The 16002-nt window shown below is 45.1% G+C and overlaps 1 protein-coding gene across 1 annotated transcript in view; it reads left to right on the forward strand.

Annotated features, from left to right (window-relative positions):
• CEP120 (centrosomal protein 120) overlaps positions 1–16002 on the forward strand; it is a 213701-nt gene that overhangs the window by 30179 nt on the left and 167520 nt on the right. Inside the window, exon 3 of the mRNA XM_069226908.1 lies at positions 9633–9747. Within this exon, the coding sequence (XP_069083009.1) occupies positions 9633–9747 (115 nt within the window). The remainder of the gene's footprint in view (positions 1–9632; positions 9748–16002) is intronic.

Consider the following 16002-nt stretch of genomic DNA (forward strand, 5'->3'; position numbering starts at 1 on the left):
CAGGCAACAGCACATGCAGAATAGTGTGGGGAGAGATTTGCAACCCTGTCCTGGTTCCCAGTGGCCAGTCTGTTTAGAGGTGCCCTAGTGAAAAGTCCTGGTAGATGTTGAGGCCAACTAAATATCTGTGTTGCATATGATAGTCTCTAGTATGACCGAAAGGCATCCCTACTTAAGGAACTGCTGGTATCTAAGAGAACTAAAGGTAAGTCCCCTCGATCTTCTAGATCTAGCCCAGATATGGAGATATGGAGAAATGCAGCAACATACAGATGGCTATCTCCCAGGATTTCCTTGAAACGTTCTTGTCAGAGAAAGCTGAGGTCAGCGTGATCTGAACAGTTCGGAAAGGATACCTCCGAGAAATGTAGAACAGTGTAGCTGAGGTGGAGGCAAAAGTGGATGACGTGGAACAGTCTTTAGATGAAAGTTTGGAGGAAATTCACCACCTGGCTAACAAAAGAGTGGACCTAGGTGACCAAATGATAGACATTGCGATTAAGCAAGAAGACATTATGACTTAATAACATTTGCATACAGGGCCTTTCTAGTGGAGCTCAGGGGTCGGACATACAGACCTTCGTTCAGGGCTTACTCCACTGTGTGCAGAATCGACCAGAGGTCCTAAGACCCGCCAAGATAGGACATACAGAGGGGTGACGCCAGGGGTGAAGCACCCCCTGATATTCTCACAAGTTTATTTCTTGAAGACAAAAAATAAATAATGTCCCATGTAGGAAGCTGGCTCTGGATATACTATATCAACATGAGATATAGTGTGCACAGAGTCCAGGGGTTCCCCAAGAGGCTTGACAGAGGCAATAATAGATAATACTAATGCTCTATTTGTGGTAGAGTGGCCAAGAAATTAGGCTTATCAGAGGGTAGTGTTAAACATTTGTTGTACACACACAAGCAATAAGTGAGAACACACACTCAATGACTTAACTCCAGGCAAAAAAGGTTTTTATATAGAAAAATATAATTTTCTTTATTTTATAACTACAAGATTTAATTGCAGGTAAGTACATTAAATGTATAGGTATAGTTAGAACTTTGAACCAAAACAGTAATGTACACAGTTTTTCATAAAATGGCAATAAGCTATTTTAAAAGTGGACACAGTGCAAATGTCAACAGTACCTGGGGGAGGTAAGTACAGTTTAGTTAATACAGTAAGTGAAGCACTTACAAATTCAGCCTCCAAGGCATAGGTAGCTCACCGATGGGTGTTCAAGTCAACCCCAAACACCCAGCACCAGCAACACAGGGCCGGTCAGGTGCAGAGGTCCAAGAGGAGCCAAAATAACATGGGCACCTATGGAGACAGGGGGGTATTTTTTTATTTTTGTTTTGCATTTTAGTGTTAACAGAACCAAACAGAGAATAGCCCTGGGGCCAACAAGCACACCTATAGTCACCATAAGATAACAAGGTCCAGCTGGAGCCATATTAGCAATCATAACTGTAAATCAAGGATAAGGCGACGGAGGCGCCACTTTGCACTGTGCTGACAGAACAGCATCACTTGAACATCATGATGTAAACATTGGAAGGAAGAGGAGGGGAAGAGATAGGAGGAGGAAAGGGAAGAGAGTAAGGTAAGGAAAAAGGGGGGACAAGGGAACAACGCAGCTATCATACCTCCTACATCAGTGGGAGCAATAACTGAATATCACTAGAGGGGGACGTTAACTACTACATAATCAGTGGGAGGTGTTAAGCAGCCGTATGTCATTCTTTGTTCGGGACTCCAAAAAGGATCGCAGGGGGCCCATATATCTCTCGGTCGGGAGCCTTCAGGTATCAGTTCCCAGTATATCATTAACTGTTGCTGACAGTACGCAGCATCCTTCAGCCATTCACACCATCGGGGAGTCCACCGTCTCCCCCAGCACATCGCCAAACTACACTTAGCCAGTAGCAGCAGTCCCACTAGATTCCTGTGTGCAGAGGGGATCTCCTCGACATATCCCAAAAGAGCAAGCTTAGGGGTGTGCGGTAACAAGAGTCCAGTCATCTCCTCAGTTGCCCGCAACACCTCTGTCCAGTAGTCTTGCAGCGCCTCACAACCCCACCCCGGATGCAAGAAGGCCACCTCAGGAGCAAGACACCTCTCGCATTGTGCGTCTGCTCTAATACCCATGCTCTTTAATTTGCTGGGCGTATAATACCAGCAATGTAAAAATATTGAAGGCGCAATCTGTAATTAGCGGACAGCTCTCATCTGCGCGCAGCAACGCCGCCACATGTCATCAGGAATGGTTTCGCCTATGTCCGCCTCCCAATGGGTTTTAGCTTTAGACCTTGCATCAGATGCTGTAATCTGCATGCAAACCTATAGATTTGTGATAAAGCAACACTCAGCACACCGGGGGCATTGAAGGAAAGCAGGAATCGCTCAGGAATAGCCCTAATTCTGAAAAAGAATAGTCGGTGCAGTGCGGTGTCATGTGTATCACCAAGTGCAGCTTCTGAGGCGACGAACATCCCCTCTGGAAACCAATATCCCAGAGTATTTAAGTTCAGCTCTCAGAGGAACCCGCAGACTCAACCGTCCTCTGACAGCGGCAGGTCCGCAACATCACGCACCGGCACCAAAGGCGCAAAGGGCTCACGTACTCCGGCGCGTTGCAACAGCGCAGCCCAGGCCCTCCCCCCAGTACATTTCCTTGCTGTAGCATCTCTCCCTAGAAAGCAGACTTCGCGAAGTGCCGCCTCCTCATACTGTCATCTTTTCTCTCAGTTCAGCCAGGAGGCCACCAGACCCGCTGGAGACAATCATTTTTCTAGGTCCGCAAGCTGGGCCTCCAGATTCGCCAAGTCCCGCCTCAGTGCCTTCAGCACCTCGTGTTGTTTGGAAAGGCAGAGCCCACGCATTACTACTTTAAAAGCCTCCTACACAGTGCCCGCCGAAAATTCAGATCCCTGATTATCAGCAAAGTAGTGCACTATAGTGTCCCGTATCTCTTCCCTAAAAGCCAGATCTCTCAGCACGCCATATGGAAACCTCCACATAAATGCACAACGGGGCCCCCAGGAAGAAGCAGCTTCAGCATGACTGGCGAATGATCTGACAAGGTGCCGGGCTTATGCTCAATGGACTACGTCCAGAGCTGTACGTCTCTGTTACCGAGCCATCTGTCTATTCGGGACCAACTGCCATGCACATAATTTACACAAGTGCTGTCCCTGTCCGTTCAGTGTTTCACCCTCTATAAGTCTACCAAAGTATCCTCGGCCGTAATAAAAGACGGGGCCCTGGTCATACCTCAAGTACACCGCAACATGACACTCACTAATCCAGCCAGCCTTCACCCAGTGTTTCGTGGCCTTCACCAGATGAGTCTCCTGCAGCATACAGATGTCTATCGCATGACGCTGCATATTGGCAGACAGCATTCTCATCTTACGGCCATCATTCAGCACACAAACATTCCAAGTGAGGCAATGTACAGGAGTCAAGTTTTTTGGCGTCAGCCCAAAAGTCTTCCAAAATACACAACGTCCCGTATTACCACAATTGAGGCATCTGCTGCATGAAGGGGAGGGAGCAGGCGAGGAAGGAAGAAATCGGGAAGAGCAAACCAAATGCAAGACCATACAAACTCCAACCCACGCTGACCCCCCCCACCCCCCCAAATCGGGTCAGTATTGCAATCACCCCCACCCCCACCCCCACCCCCAAATACTTATCCCACAACATGCTAATAAACAACTTGAATGGACCCATCCAATGGGGCGTCAGCGAGGCCATCTGAGAACAGTCCCAAATGGGATGGGTGGGCAAGGTGATTCACAGTGTAAAGTGTATAGTAAGACAGGCTGCACCAATAGTTACATTTCCAACAACAAAATAGATTCAGTCGTTGTCACTGGAGCATCACCCTCTGCATCAGCATCTCGCGGCAGTCCAGAGTCGCCTTTTTGGGGACAGATTTTGCGTATTTGATGGGCAGTTTCAGATCCGTGAAAAAGTGCAGCTTACCATTATGCTGCACTTGTAATTTAGCTGGATAAAGGAGGGAATATTTGGCATCGGACTGGCTCAGAGTGCGATTGGCCAGCAAGAAGGCCTTACGGGCCGTCTGCACCCAGGGAGTGTAGTCTGGGAAGATACTGAATTGAGTATTATTGTAGACCACAGGATGACGCTCCCTGGCCAATCTGAGAATTGTGTCCCTATCTCTGTAATTCAGTAAGTGTACAATGATAGGGTGCGCCGGTGTCCCTGGCCGCGGTCTCGGACCCAGAGATCTACGGGCCCTCTCCACCACCAACACCTGGGAGAGCTCGCTGGGGAACAGCGCAGAAAGCATGTTCTCAACATAGTCCTCCATTCGCCCCATTGCTGTCGACTCCGGAAGGCCCAAAATGCAGATGTTATTGCGGCGGGAACGAGCCTCAAGGTCCTCGTTTTTGTTCTGGATCACCTTCAACGTGCGCTCCATGCACAACAACTTTTCCCCGTCGCCGTGTCGACTGTCCTCCAGATCCGAGGTGTGTGATTCTAACTGCTGAAAGCGAGCGTCGTGCCCATCTACCTGTTCCTTTAAACGATCCATTTGTTCAGTCAAGTGGTCCAGCTTGGTATCAATGCTGGGCAGACTATGCTTGAGGTCTAAGAACATAGCCTTCACGGAGGATGCAGAGGCCTCCTCTTCCAGCGGCAGGTCATCCGCCGGCCTTGCTGCTTTTCTTCCCCCTGTCCCCCATAAAATGTGTGCTTAGGCTGTTTCTGGTCTGTCTTCCACATCCCCCCTGCAAGTCGTCCCAGGCAGATAGCCAGAGATACACCCACCACACCTCCCCAGAAACAATTGCCGGGTAAGTTGGGGCCGCTGGGGGAAGAAGAATCCCACGGGCACTCGCTCCAGCTCGTCGCTCTCACAACAGCAGTGAAGGGGGGGGCACCGAGCACCGGGACCAGGCCTACGTCCGCTACCATACGGACAGGCCGCAGCCCCAGAGGTCCAGCACAGCTGCTCGTGGTGGCAACACTCTTCCCCCGTGGGGCCACGAGGCTCGAACGCTGCTGCCGATCAGGCCCTGCAGGTCACCGGCAATAGGGGCTCCAACGTGGCCCATGAGGCTGAGCCCAGGACCTCCGGTCGCCCCCACCCCCTAGGAGGAACCCCACAGGCCTCATGGCACCTGTGTCGCACCCAAGCTCTCCAAAGTGGAGGGGTGGCAGATGCCACCAGTTCCCAAGTTCGGGCACAGGCTAACGTTCTAGCGGAGCCCTGCGGGCCGACCAAGCCTCCGACCGCGCCCCACAGGAGCACAACGTCAGGGAGCCTGCACGGGGAGTCAGTGGAGCTGCCATCAGATTCCCCTGCGCACTCACCAACTCCGTCCAGCAGAAGAGCGAGCGCCGTCTGGGTCTGCGCGAACCGCAAGCAAAGTCAGGCTCTGCTCCCCAGGGCCGAGCGTCCTCTACCGCTGATCCGGTGTCTCCCTGTTGGCCCAGCAGCCTCCCAGGGCTTCCTCGTGCGGATCTCTGCAAGGATGGTGAGGCGAGCAGCTGGTCTGCTAGGATTTAAAGCAGATTTATTCCTCCTCCCGGCAGAGCCTCACAGTGTGGCGGCCATCTTGCAGGATGGCCAGGCTATGCTCCCCAGAGGCAGGGGTTGCTCCGGTTCCGGTCTGCTGGCAGGTAAGTAACCGCATCCTCGAGGTCAGACCAGGGGTGTTTAGTAGATCACTGGGGGGAAGGGGGGTGGCGGTCCAAGTAGGCACACAAAACACACCCTCAGCGGCACAGGGGCGGCTGGGTGCATTGGGCAAACATGGCATCAGATTTGCAATAGTATTCAATGGAGGGACCTGGGGTTCACTCAGAATTTGCAGGCAGGGCACGGGGGAGCCACCGACTGGGCATGGGTGAGGGCTGCCTGCTGGTCACTTCTGCACCAGTGGTAGGTTTCTTACGGGCCTGGGGGCTGTGGGTGCAGTGCTTCTCCAGGTGTCGGATATCTTCGCCCCAGGCATTGCGGTCAGGGGATCCTCAGGATTCCCTCTGCAGGCATCGTTGTTGGGGTGCAGAGAGGTCAGCCCTTGGTGGACACGTCGTCTGAGTCTCCTGGGTGTCCTCTCTGGGCCATTGGTTTCTCTGAACACTTGCCAGGGGCGTCGGGTGCACAGTGGTGGGGACTCACGTTTCTGGCGTAAGGTGAGAGTCCCTTTAAAGATGGTTTCCTCTTTCTTGGTTGGGCATATCCGCTGTCCATGGGAGTTATTGATCCTTCTTAGGTGCAGGGCAGTCTTCTAAGTCAGCTGAGGTCGCTGGTCCCGCAGGACGCGTCGCTTGTGCAGGTTCCCTGAAGTTGGAGACAGGTCGGTAGGGCTGGGGCCAAAGCATTTGTCGTCTTCCTTCTTCTCTGTGGGGCTTTTCAGCTAAGTAGTCCTTCTTTGTAGGTCATCAGGAATCTAAAATCCTGGGTTCAGGGTCGCCCCTAAATACTGAGTTTAGGGGTGTGTTAGGGTCACAGGGCAGTAGCCAATGGCTACTGTTCTTGAGGGTGGCTACACCCTCCTTGTGCTCTGTCCCTTTGGGGGAGGGGAGCACTTCCCTATCCTTTCTCGGCTAAATCCTCCAAACTAAGATGGAGGATTTTCCAAGGATGGGGTCACTTCAGCTCTGGTCACCTTAGGGGTGGACCTGGCTGAGGGGGTGACTCCTCCTTGTTTTTCTCATTATCTCCCCGGACTTGCCGCCAAAAGTAGAGGCTGTGTCGGGGTGGGAATCTCCACTAGCTGGAGTGCCCTGGGGCATTTTAACACCAGACCTGAGCCTTTGAGGCTCACCACCAGGTGTTACAGTTATTGCAGTGGAGGGTGTAAAGCACCTCCACCCAGGACAGGCTTTGTTTCTGGCCACAGAGTGCACAAAGGCACTCGCCCCATGTGGTCAGAAACTCGTCTGCAAATGGCAGGCTGGCACAGACCAGTCAGTCACACACTAACAACAAAGGGGGGCATACAGGGGGAATTTCTAGGATGCCCTCTTTGTGCATTTCTCAATAAATCCCACACTGGCATCAGTGTGGGTTTATTGTGCTGAAAAGTTTGATACCAAACTTCTCAGTATTCAGTGTAGCCATTATGGAACTGTGGAGTTTGTTTTTGACAAACTCGCAGACCATATACTCAGTATGGCTACCCTGCACTTCCAATGTCTAAGAATGCCTGTAGGGGCATTGTGCTCATGCAGCTATGCGCTCACCTGTGGTATAGTGCACCTTGCCTTAGGCCTGTAAGGCCTGCTAGAGGGGTGAATTACCTATGCCACAGACAGTGGGTTGTGGGCATGGCACTCTTTGGGGAGTGCCATGTCGACTTAGTCATTTTCTCCCCACCAGCACACACAAGCTGTGAGGCACTGTGCATGTGCTGAGTGAGGGGTCCCCCGGGTGGCATAATACATGCTGCAGCCCTGCAGCCCTTAGAGACCTTCCCTGGCCACAGGGCCCTTGGTACCAGGGGTACCTTTTACAAGGGACTTAATTGTGTGCCAGGGCTGGGCCAATTGTGGAGACAAAGGTAAAGTTTTAGGGAAAGAACACTGGTGCTGGGGCCTGGTTAGAAGGGTCCCAGCATACGTTCAATCAAAGCTGGCATCAACAAAAGGCAAAAAGGTTAGGGGGTAACCATGCCAACAGTGGCATTTTACTACATCCCTCATTTGGGCTCTTGACCATCTGTCATACAGAGAACATGAGTTCTGATTCTTTCAGGAGTTGGTTGAATCCACACTAAAGAGACAGAGAGATTTCCAACAAATCACGGACTACTTCCGAGAACATATCACATCCTACCAATTGGGCTTCTCTTTAGACCGCTTTTCACATGAGAGAACTTGAAACACCTAGTCCAGCTCCCAGAGGTGGTGGTGGCAATACTGGGTCTACAGAGCAAAGACCCTCAGAGAGTCAAATGCCCCAATAGTTTGAAACAGTACACTGCAAGATACCAGTGGCACAGTCCGACGCGGTAGGAAGGGACTCCCAACCAGGGGCATAGCTTGGTCATGGGGGTGAGCTTTAGATTTTGCGACAATCAAGCTGGCATATAATGTTTAAATACATCATATGACCAGCAGGGTGTATGAGAGGGGCTAACGAGCACTAAGAAAAAACACAATATTTTGTAAACTAACCAATATTTTTGAGGACCTTCAGAGCAGATTGAGAGCGTGTGAGCGTTTTTGTCTGTGTATGAAAAAAATTCCTGCTGAGTTCCAACTGACAACTCACAATATCCACATGAAAGCACATGCACCCAACAATTTATCAGAAAATACATTTATTATGGGAGTGTTACACCTCAAATCTCCCCTCCCCCAAAGTTACACACCTGCTCCCACCTTCCAAAAATGAAATAGAACATGCCAAGAGAGAAACCCTGAGCAGAGAACGTGACAGACTCTGCTGCACATGGCCGCCTAGAACCCGAGTCTTAAGCAGATGACTGAAAAAAAAAAAGCTCTGGATCAGGCAATCAAGGTGAAGGACTGATGGCGGAGGACACCCGAACCCTAAAATGGCCACAAGAGCTGGGTACGTAGGGTGATTACAAGTATGGCGAGATGCTTTTCAAAGTTGGGGAAGGTATAAAAGGAGGTGGCTCATGTTACTGATTTTGGTGGGATAGAGCTGAGGATTACCAACGATGCTTACTGTCTCAAGCTTTTTCATGCCTTGAGTGGGGAAACTCCTGGTCTGGGATATGCTTGTAGGGCATTTAACAATAGTCTGTAATACAGTTTAAAAAAAGTGTAGCATTACACAGCTCAGGGTTGTCTGAGAGAGGTGTGGGTCTCCTTGATACATGGAGAAAAATGCGAAAGGGTGTGGTAAAATCCACCTATTACTTAAATTCTCCTTATACCCATGCTCGCCTAGACCACTTCTTCATCACCCCAAGTCTTTTGGCACACACATAGGCCGATATATTAGCCACATTGTTAAGTTAGACCACCCCTCCATCACATTACAATTAAACAATCAATACACACACTTCGTAGTAGCTCATGGTTGTTGAACGATTGCCTTCACAAGGCCCTATAGTCGGGGTGGCTATTAAGAAGGCCATAGTTGGCACTATCTCCGACAGTCACACCCCTGGCGTAAAATTTAAGAACTGCCTTGGATACTATAGATGCACTGCTCTGAGGGCTGTTCATATCAGAGACGGGTTTATGTAATAAGTCTTGATTGTTTTATGTCTTGGAATATGCATTCAGTTCATTGTCGGCCGGTGGGCTGTTGGTGAGAGTATGTGTAAGCAAAACAAACTAATTTAAAAAATAACAGTTCAGGTAATAGCCTCCTTCATATTTTACAGGAACTAAAATTAAAGAAACCCAAATACATAATTTAAACAGTAAAGGGAAACATAAATTATTTCTGCACTTGTCTTTTTTTCTATTTGCATTAATTTACATTGCAGTGTAAAGTGACTGAAGCCTATAGGCTTTACCCACATTTCACAGTTCTAAGCTTCAGGTAAATATATTGACAAATACAACTTTCTGTTAAGGTTCTCTAATTTACATTAGTTGATATCCTACAATAATGCAGATATTTTTGTTTGTTGTTGAGGCTGACTTGTATCACAAACTTTTTCCACAGGCTTCAACGTACTCCTGTCAAGCTTCAGTGTTATGCCCTGGATACCCTGACGTCTGCCAAGGAGTCTGTAGGATACATAGTGCTTGATTTAAGAACTGCCCATGAGAAGAAACCGGTATTCTATTCAACTTAAAACTGTCAATCACATTGAATTTTTCTTTTACTAGTGCAAGTAATGCATGCAATGAGATTGCAGAGTTGTGCATGGATAATGACTTTGAAATAATCCAGTAATCCAGCAATCTGTCTGTCTATGATTTGCCAGCTGTGCCCAACATTAGTCTTCAAGGGCTGGATCTATGTTAGATTTTAATTATATCCACAAGGGATAAGGTTGGCATGAAATTTTGGCATGGATTTTGCACCTTGTTACACAATTTGAGACCTCCTCTAATAAAGGTACAACTTGACATTATTATTGTTGATTAGATATAGATTGTTAGAGAGAACTGTATTTTTTTCTTTTTAGTAAATGACCCCTTTAAAGAACGAGCATTGTTGAAGACATTTGAGACCTATTGGCTATGCTAATTGCTTGTTGCCATACTGCACAGTCTCCCCAATGCTGTGCAGCATGGCTAAACATTCAAAAGAAACTTACATAATGATGCAGGCGCTTTTCTTTTTCTTTTAGTTAACAACTGTTAGTTGAATCAGTAGCTAAAAAAGAAAATTAAATGCGTTTAACACACAAATGTGTGTGTTTTTTTTTTTTGTTTTGTTTTGTTTGTAAAGCGTATAGATTGGAGTGGTAGCAATGGGGGAAGAAGCTAAATTGCCCATAGAACACTGGGCAGGGCAGAGGGCAGGCACACAAAATTAACACAGGGGCCTTGAGGCTGAACCCTTGGAGGGTAATGATGATGGGAAGGGGGGGGGGGGGGAGGTGGAAACATGGAGTATGAAGGGGAAGCAGCACAAAGAGTAGATGGTGGGGGGAGAAGCACACAGAAATGCAACCTGGAGGGAGCAGAGATAAGCATATGTGCTATAGCGCAGAATGGTGTGCAGAGTAGAGAAGTACACAAAGGAGATAGCTCAAAAACACACACGGACACTCATTGACTGCTTAACACAAAAGAAGGAATACGTTCTTGAAGAGTGAGCAATGTAAGCCGTGAAGTCAATCAGTCAAAAGAGATGCTAAGAGGCACTGCTTCATGGTAGGGACAAGGTTGACAAGCTTGGACAAGAAAAAGAAATGGGCAAATGAGTGACAAGGAAAGCCAACCAATTGTAAGGAGTGTCTAAGCTCCAAGCTCCTGTATGTTCATGATGAGCCACAACATGTCTCACAACAGACAGCGCATGTACCTTCTACTTGACTTCGACCAAAGCATGCTTGGTAAATGAGGTGATACACCCATTCTTGCTTACTGATTTATTTATTTTTTCCACTTCATCTTTTTATTTTTTTTTATTTTTTATTTAACTATGTAAAGCTCAGAAATAATGTAATGTGCATACTTCTTGAATATTTTACACTCATACTCCTACACAGTTGGGCATGTTAAAAACAAGAGGAAAAAATAAAAATTTCTCTGTGGCCATTGTTCTATGTTTTTTAAAAGGCCATTTGATGAGAGTGGAGTTGCCTTCATTTTGTAACTTTTTTTCAGAAAAAAATAGATTAAAAAATCAGGTAAGTTTCAATTTGTTAAAATAGGTGAATTCGAGTTACTGTTATGCCCTAACGAGATTCACAGTATGCTTGAAGCATATCATACTTTTGGTTTTAGGTTTGAGAAAAATAGGTATCTTCCGGTCTGCAAGGTGAATTTATTGTTCATGTAGGAAGACTGCACATAAAGGTTTCAAAATGAGACGTTTTGCCACAAATCTATAGCAGCAAGAATCCAACTTTTCAGCAACTTCATGAAATCTTTCTGAGCACTTCACAAATGTGGACAATAAAAAAAAACATACTTTGTGTCTTGTGGCATCATGTCTCCAGAGGGGATGGAGACTTCACTAATCATTGGTGCCATTGTTCATTCTGGTTATGAACCTGTTTCATAAAATTAGGCCACTGGCATTGGGATTGTGCCTACACCAGGCAGAAATGCCAATAAGAGGTTGGATATTTGCATCTTTTGAAATTTAAATCTTATTAATCTTGCGATAACTACATACAGATCAAGAGCAAAGCTTGTTATCTTGTTTTCAGAGTCTTAAGTGATCACCATTTGTCTCAGAATACAATATTCTTTGCTTCAAAAGGTTACCATGTTCTTGACTAATAACTCCAAATGTATTTTTCCTTAAGACCTTTGTTTTTATTTTTATTTTTGAGTGATATTATTCAAACCATTGATTTCATTTCTTTCAGCAACATTCTTTTAGCCTACAGAATCACATAAGACTGTAAACATTGACAACTTTGCAGTGGGGGGGTAAAGAAACGTTAAATATGTGAAAATTATGTGCATTGTCAGATCAAGAATATTTTGTACTCTGCTGGGGTTTTGGAGGCGACAGAAAAGATAAATGTTCAAGGAGTGAACCACAGGCTGTAAACTGTAACCTGTTAATAGTTTTCTTTATTCTGCAGACTCACTGGCTAGCTTATCACTATATTTTTCCCTCTTGATAGGAGAAGGTGGCCATTAAGGGCAACACAAGAAGTTCATAATAAGAATTGTAACGTTGAACATTCTAGGCACAATTGCCTAGTGCTATCCTGCTCCTCATTTTCTTATTCTAGCCAACCCATCACTTGTGCTGGAGACTCAAATCACATTAGCAGGCTTAATATGATTTTTGTCTGTCGCTCCCTATCGGAGTTTTGGACTGTTTACCGATAGACCTACATCTAAAGTGGTACTCCTTTTATGGTTGACAATGGTTCCCATGACTGCTGATGACACAACAAATTCGTAGTGGCACCTTATTAATAATTGTGTGATTTAAGCCATTTATTTTAATCAGCGCCACAGTGGGAAGTCTGCATACTGCTTCTTCCTATGAAACCTTTGAAGTTTTTTATGATTGGGCCCTCTGTTTCTGGTTGATAGCATGAAATGTGTGTGTTGAAGTAGTGTTTGAGTAGATGAGTCTGGTCACACTTCAGTTGGGATCCCTGCTGCGTGTATGTGTGTAGGTCCTGATGTTATAGGATTTGCTATAGTGCTTAGTGGTAGAGGTGCTGTCTCTCTTCCTTGTCCCCCTGTACTACTTTTTGCACTGTCACCTAGCCTGCGGAATCCATTATAAAGCCAACTGTGTATGCCTGTTTGGGACTAACATAAGGTTGACTGGAACAGGATGGATCATTTGTAAACTTTGACTGTACTAAACTACTTCCAGTAGGTCAGCCTGAGGTCTGAAGAAAAGACTGTGGCTAACAACATGGGCAAAGTGGTACACTTATTCAAACAGATGAAGTGCCTGCTCATCCCCCACATACTTTGTCCTGTTCTTCCTAACAACCCTGGATCCAGCAACAGGCCGATTACACACAGGACGTCTGACGCCATTGTACTATTTCAGAGTGACCATTCACCCAGGAAACTAATTTCCTTGAGGTTGTATAGTACCTGAGATTAAAGCACCTTGTAATCTTAGCTTACCTACAAACATTTGGAGCCATTCACCTTTTATTTGAAAGAGCTCTATTGTACAATTATTAAAAGAAAAATGTATTCTCCTAGCAAGAATGTGTCTTCCCTAAAAGAGTAGTTTTACATAATTTAGGAATGAAGACAAATGTTTGCTGCCACTTGAAGGAGACAATTGGTGGGGCAACATCAGTTGACAGGTGGCATACGAGCGCGACTCATTTTTATCCTTAAGCTTACAATCAGCCAGCAGCTGTGCTCTTGAAGTGGCTGAGCAGCATGCAACACGTTCCATAACCTTAGATAGGAAAATGAAAAAATAAATATGAAGCGATAATTGATAGGCAAACACCATCTTAATTAGGTGGTCCAGTTGCCATAGAAAACCAAGCTGTTGAGTTTGTCTGTCTGTAGAGATTGATTCCATTGTAGTATAGTTCATCCCCAGACCGGGCACATTACTTTATAAAATATGACTTGATTGATAATGTTACATCTACAGCAAAATCATAATTCACACCGTAGCACATTATGATATTAATCTTATGCCTTGGGTTAAATTCCAGCAAGTGTAAAGTACCATTTTTTTAAAAGAATAATCTAAAAGGAGCTTATTTCTTTCACAACATCAGCAATTATTTGTATTTAAACTTTTACACTGACCTCACCTCATACTCAAATACCCCCTGCACCAACAAGAAGGGTGATGAAGTTGATGTCCTTCTCAAACAGGAACTCTATCTATGCTATCTTAATCCACACACCACCAGCTTCTACAGCATCTCTAAGTGCCATTGCACAACTGTCATCTCACTAGCCAAAGTAAAAATTATTATCATGTTTCATCCACCAGGAGAGACACATCAATTTCTTTAGGAGCTTGATGAGATGCGTAACCTACTTCCAATTCCAATACCTTTCTTGGAGACTTTAACCTTACTGAGAAACCTTCCACTATATACTCTGTTCGCTTATCTTCTCTCTGACTACTTCTTAATCAACACACCTCACATTAACTGATCCACTCAGCAACCCCTTACTCTCATATTTATTACACATTAACCGTCTCTGTTTTGACCATCATCCTATCACCTTGAGATCATGATATAAAACATGCCAGCCAAGATTCCACCTGCCCTTCCTTCCCCTCAAACAGCCTTGTTTCTATGAGAAAACACTTGCCTGACATTTTCCCAGAATTCTCCACCAAGCATGTGATGGTCTGCATTTCACATCATTTAACCTCTTTTTAGCTCCATGCATAGCTGCGTTTTCAGCCATCACTAACCACAGAGGACCTTTGCCCCACTTCCCTGGACCCACAGCTGTGCATCTCACATGACATCAGAATTCCAAAAGCCAAGATGAAGGCCTCGCTCTGTACATGGTACAAATCAAAGACTAACGCAAACCTATAGGAAAGCAAACTAGTGCTACAAATCCACTGCCTTATACAACACTAAATTATCCTAGTTTCAGATGCTGATCACATCTTCCCATATTCAACTTTTGAAAGTTACAGATGTCCTACTTTTTAAATGCCATCCAGCCTTCCTTAGGAGTCTTTAGGGCCTACTTTATGGGTGACCTATAAGTGTTAAAATGGAAGGTTTAGGCGTGGCAAAAGGTTACATTCGCCAGGCTAAAATGGCAGATTAAAACCACACTACAAGCTACAGTAGCATGTCTAAGCCATGTTTCACAGTGCTACTTTAATGGGTGGCACAATGAGTGCCTCAACCCACCTGTAGAGTTTAATTTAAAGGCCCTGGGTACATGGAGTACATTTACCAGGGACTAATAAGTGAGTTAAATGTGACAGTTAGGTGTAGATCAAATTGACCATGTTTAAAAGGAAGAGCACATGCACGTTACTACTGGTTAGCAGGTGTAAAGTGTGCAGAGTCCTAAAAGCCAACAAAAATTTGTTCAGCACAGTAAATAATAATATGGGGTGACCATGCAGAAGGGGACAGTTTTAACATATAGTTTGCAAGCAAATCAAATTCAAGAATTCATATGCAACAGCAGATTCAATAGCGGTCATAAATACACATTTAATTTCAAATCATTTTCATGTTTTGAAATTACACAGCAGATGTAAGATATTCCATTTTCCACCGTTTCTCATAGACGTTCATGTTTTTTTTTTTTTTGGCGAGTAGCGTTTGTGAACAGCATCTACTTGTGTTTCACTCTTAAATCAGCCATTCATTATGCTTTTTTTGTTCGCCCGATTTCATGACTAGCAAGATGAGTCAACAGTTAAGATCAGATATAGATGTAATGTCCGACTGCATCATTTAAAAAAAAAAATGTTTGTGAATTTCCCCTGTTATTTTTTAAAACATTTGAACAGTGAAGAGAAGGATATCTCTCTCTAGCCATTTATATGAAGGCAGTTACAGCGTGGTTCATATAATTTATTTTGCTATGGAGACTCAACACTTTATTTTATTATAATGATGTCTTCATTCTGAAAACTAATGAGCCTTTGTTTACCCTTTATTTGAAGTTTTTCAGTTCTGTAAAAAGATATTTTATGCTGTACCCAAAATTATTTCAGTTTTTTCTTTTTTTTTTGTTACATGTGCGTGTCTTCTCGATTTCACACACTTTGTGTTTGTTCTAAGGCAGTAATGCTAACCCAGGAATTATGTTTGTTAATGTAAAGTCATTGATTATTGACTAGGTTTTGGTAATTCAGTTTGGTAAATCACCAATTTTGCTACATTTTCACCTTATCAGTATTTTTCCATTTGTTTCTGTAATATGCATCATACAAATCTTTTATGACCATGAAAACTCTAAAA

This window comes from Pleurodeles waltl, chromosome 1_1 (assembly GCF_031143425.1).
Source record: "Pleurodeles waltl isolate 20211129_DDA chromosome 1_1, aPleWal1.hap1.20221129, whole genome shotgun sequence".
Classification (NCBI taxonomy): domain Eukaryota; kingdom Metazoa; phylum Chordata; class Amphibia; order Caudata; family Salamandridae; genus Pleurodeles; species Pleurodeles waltl.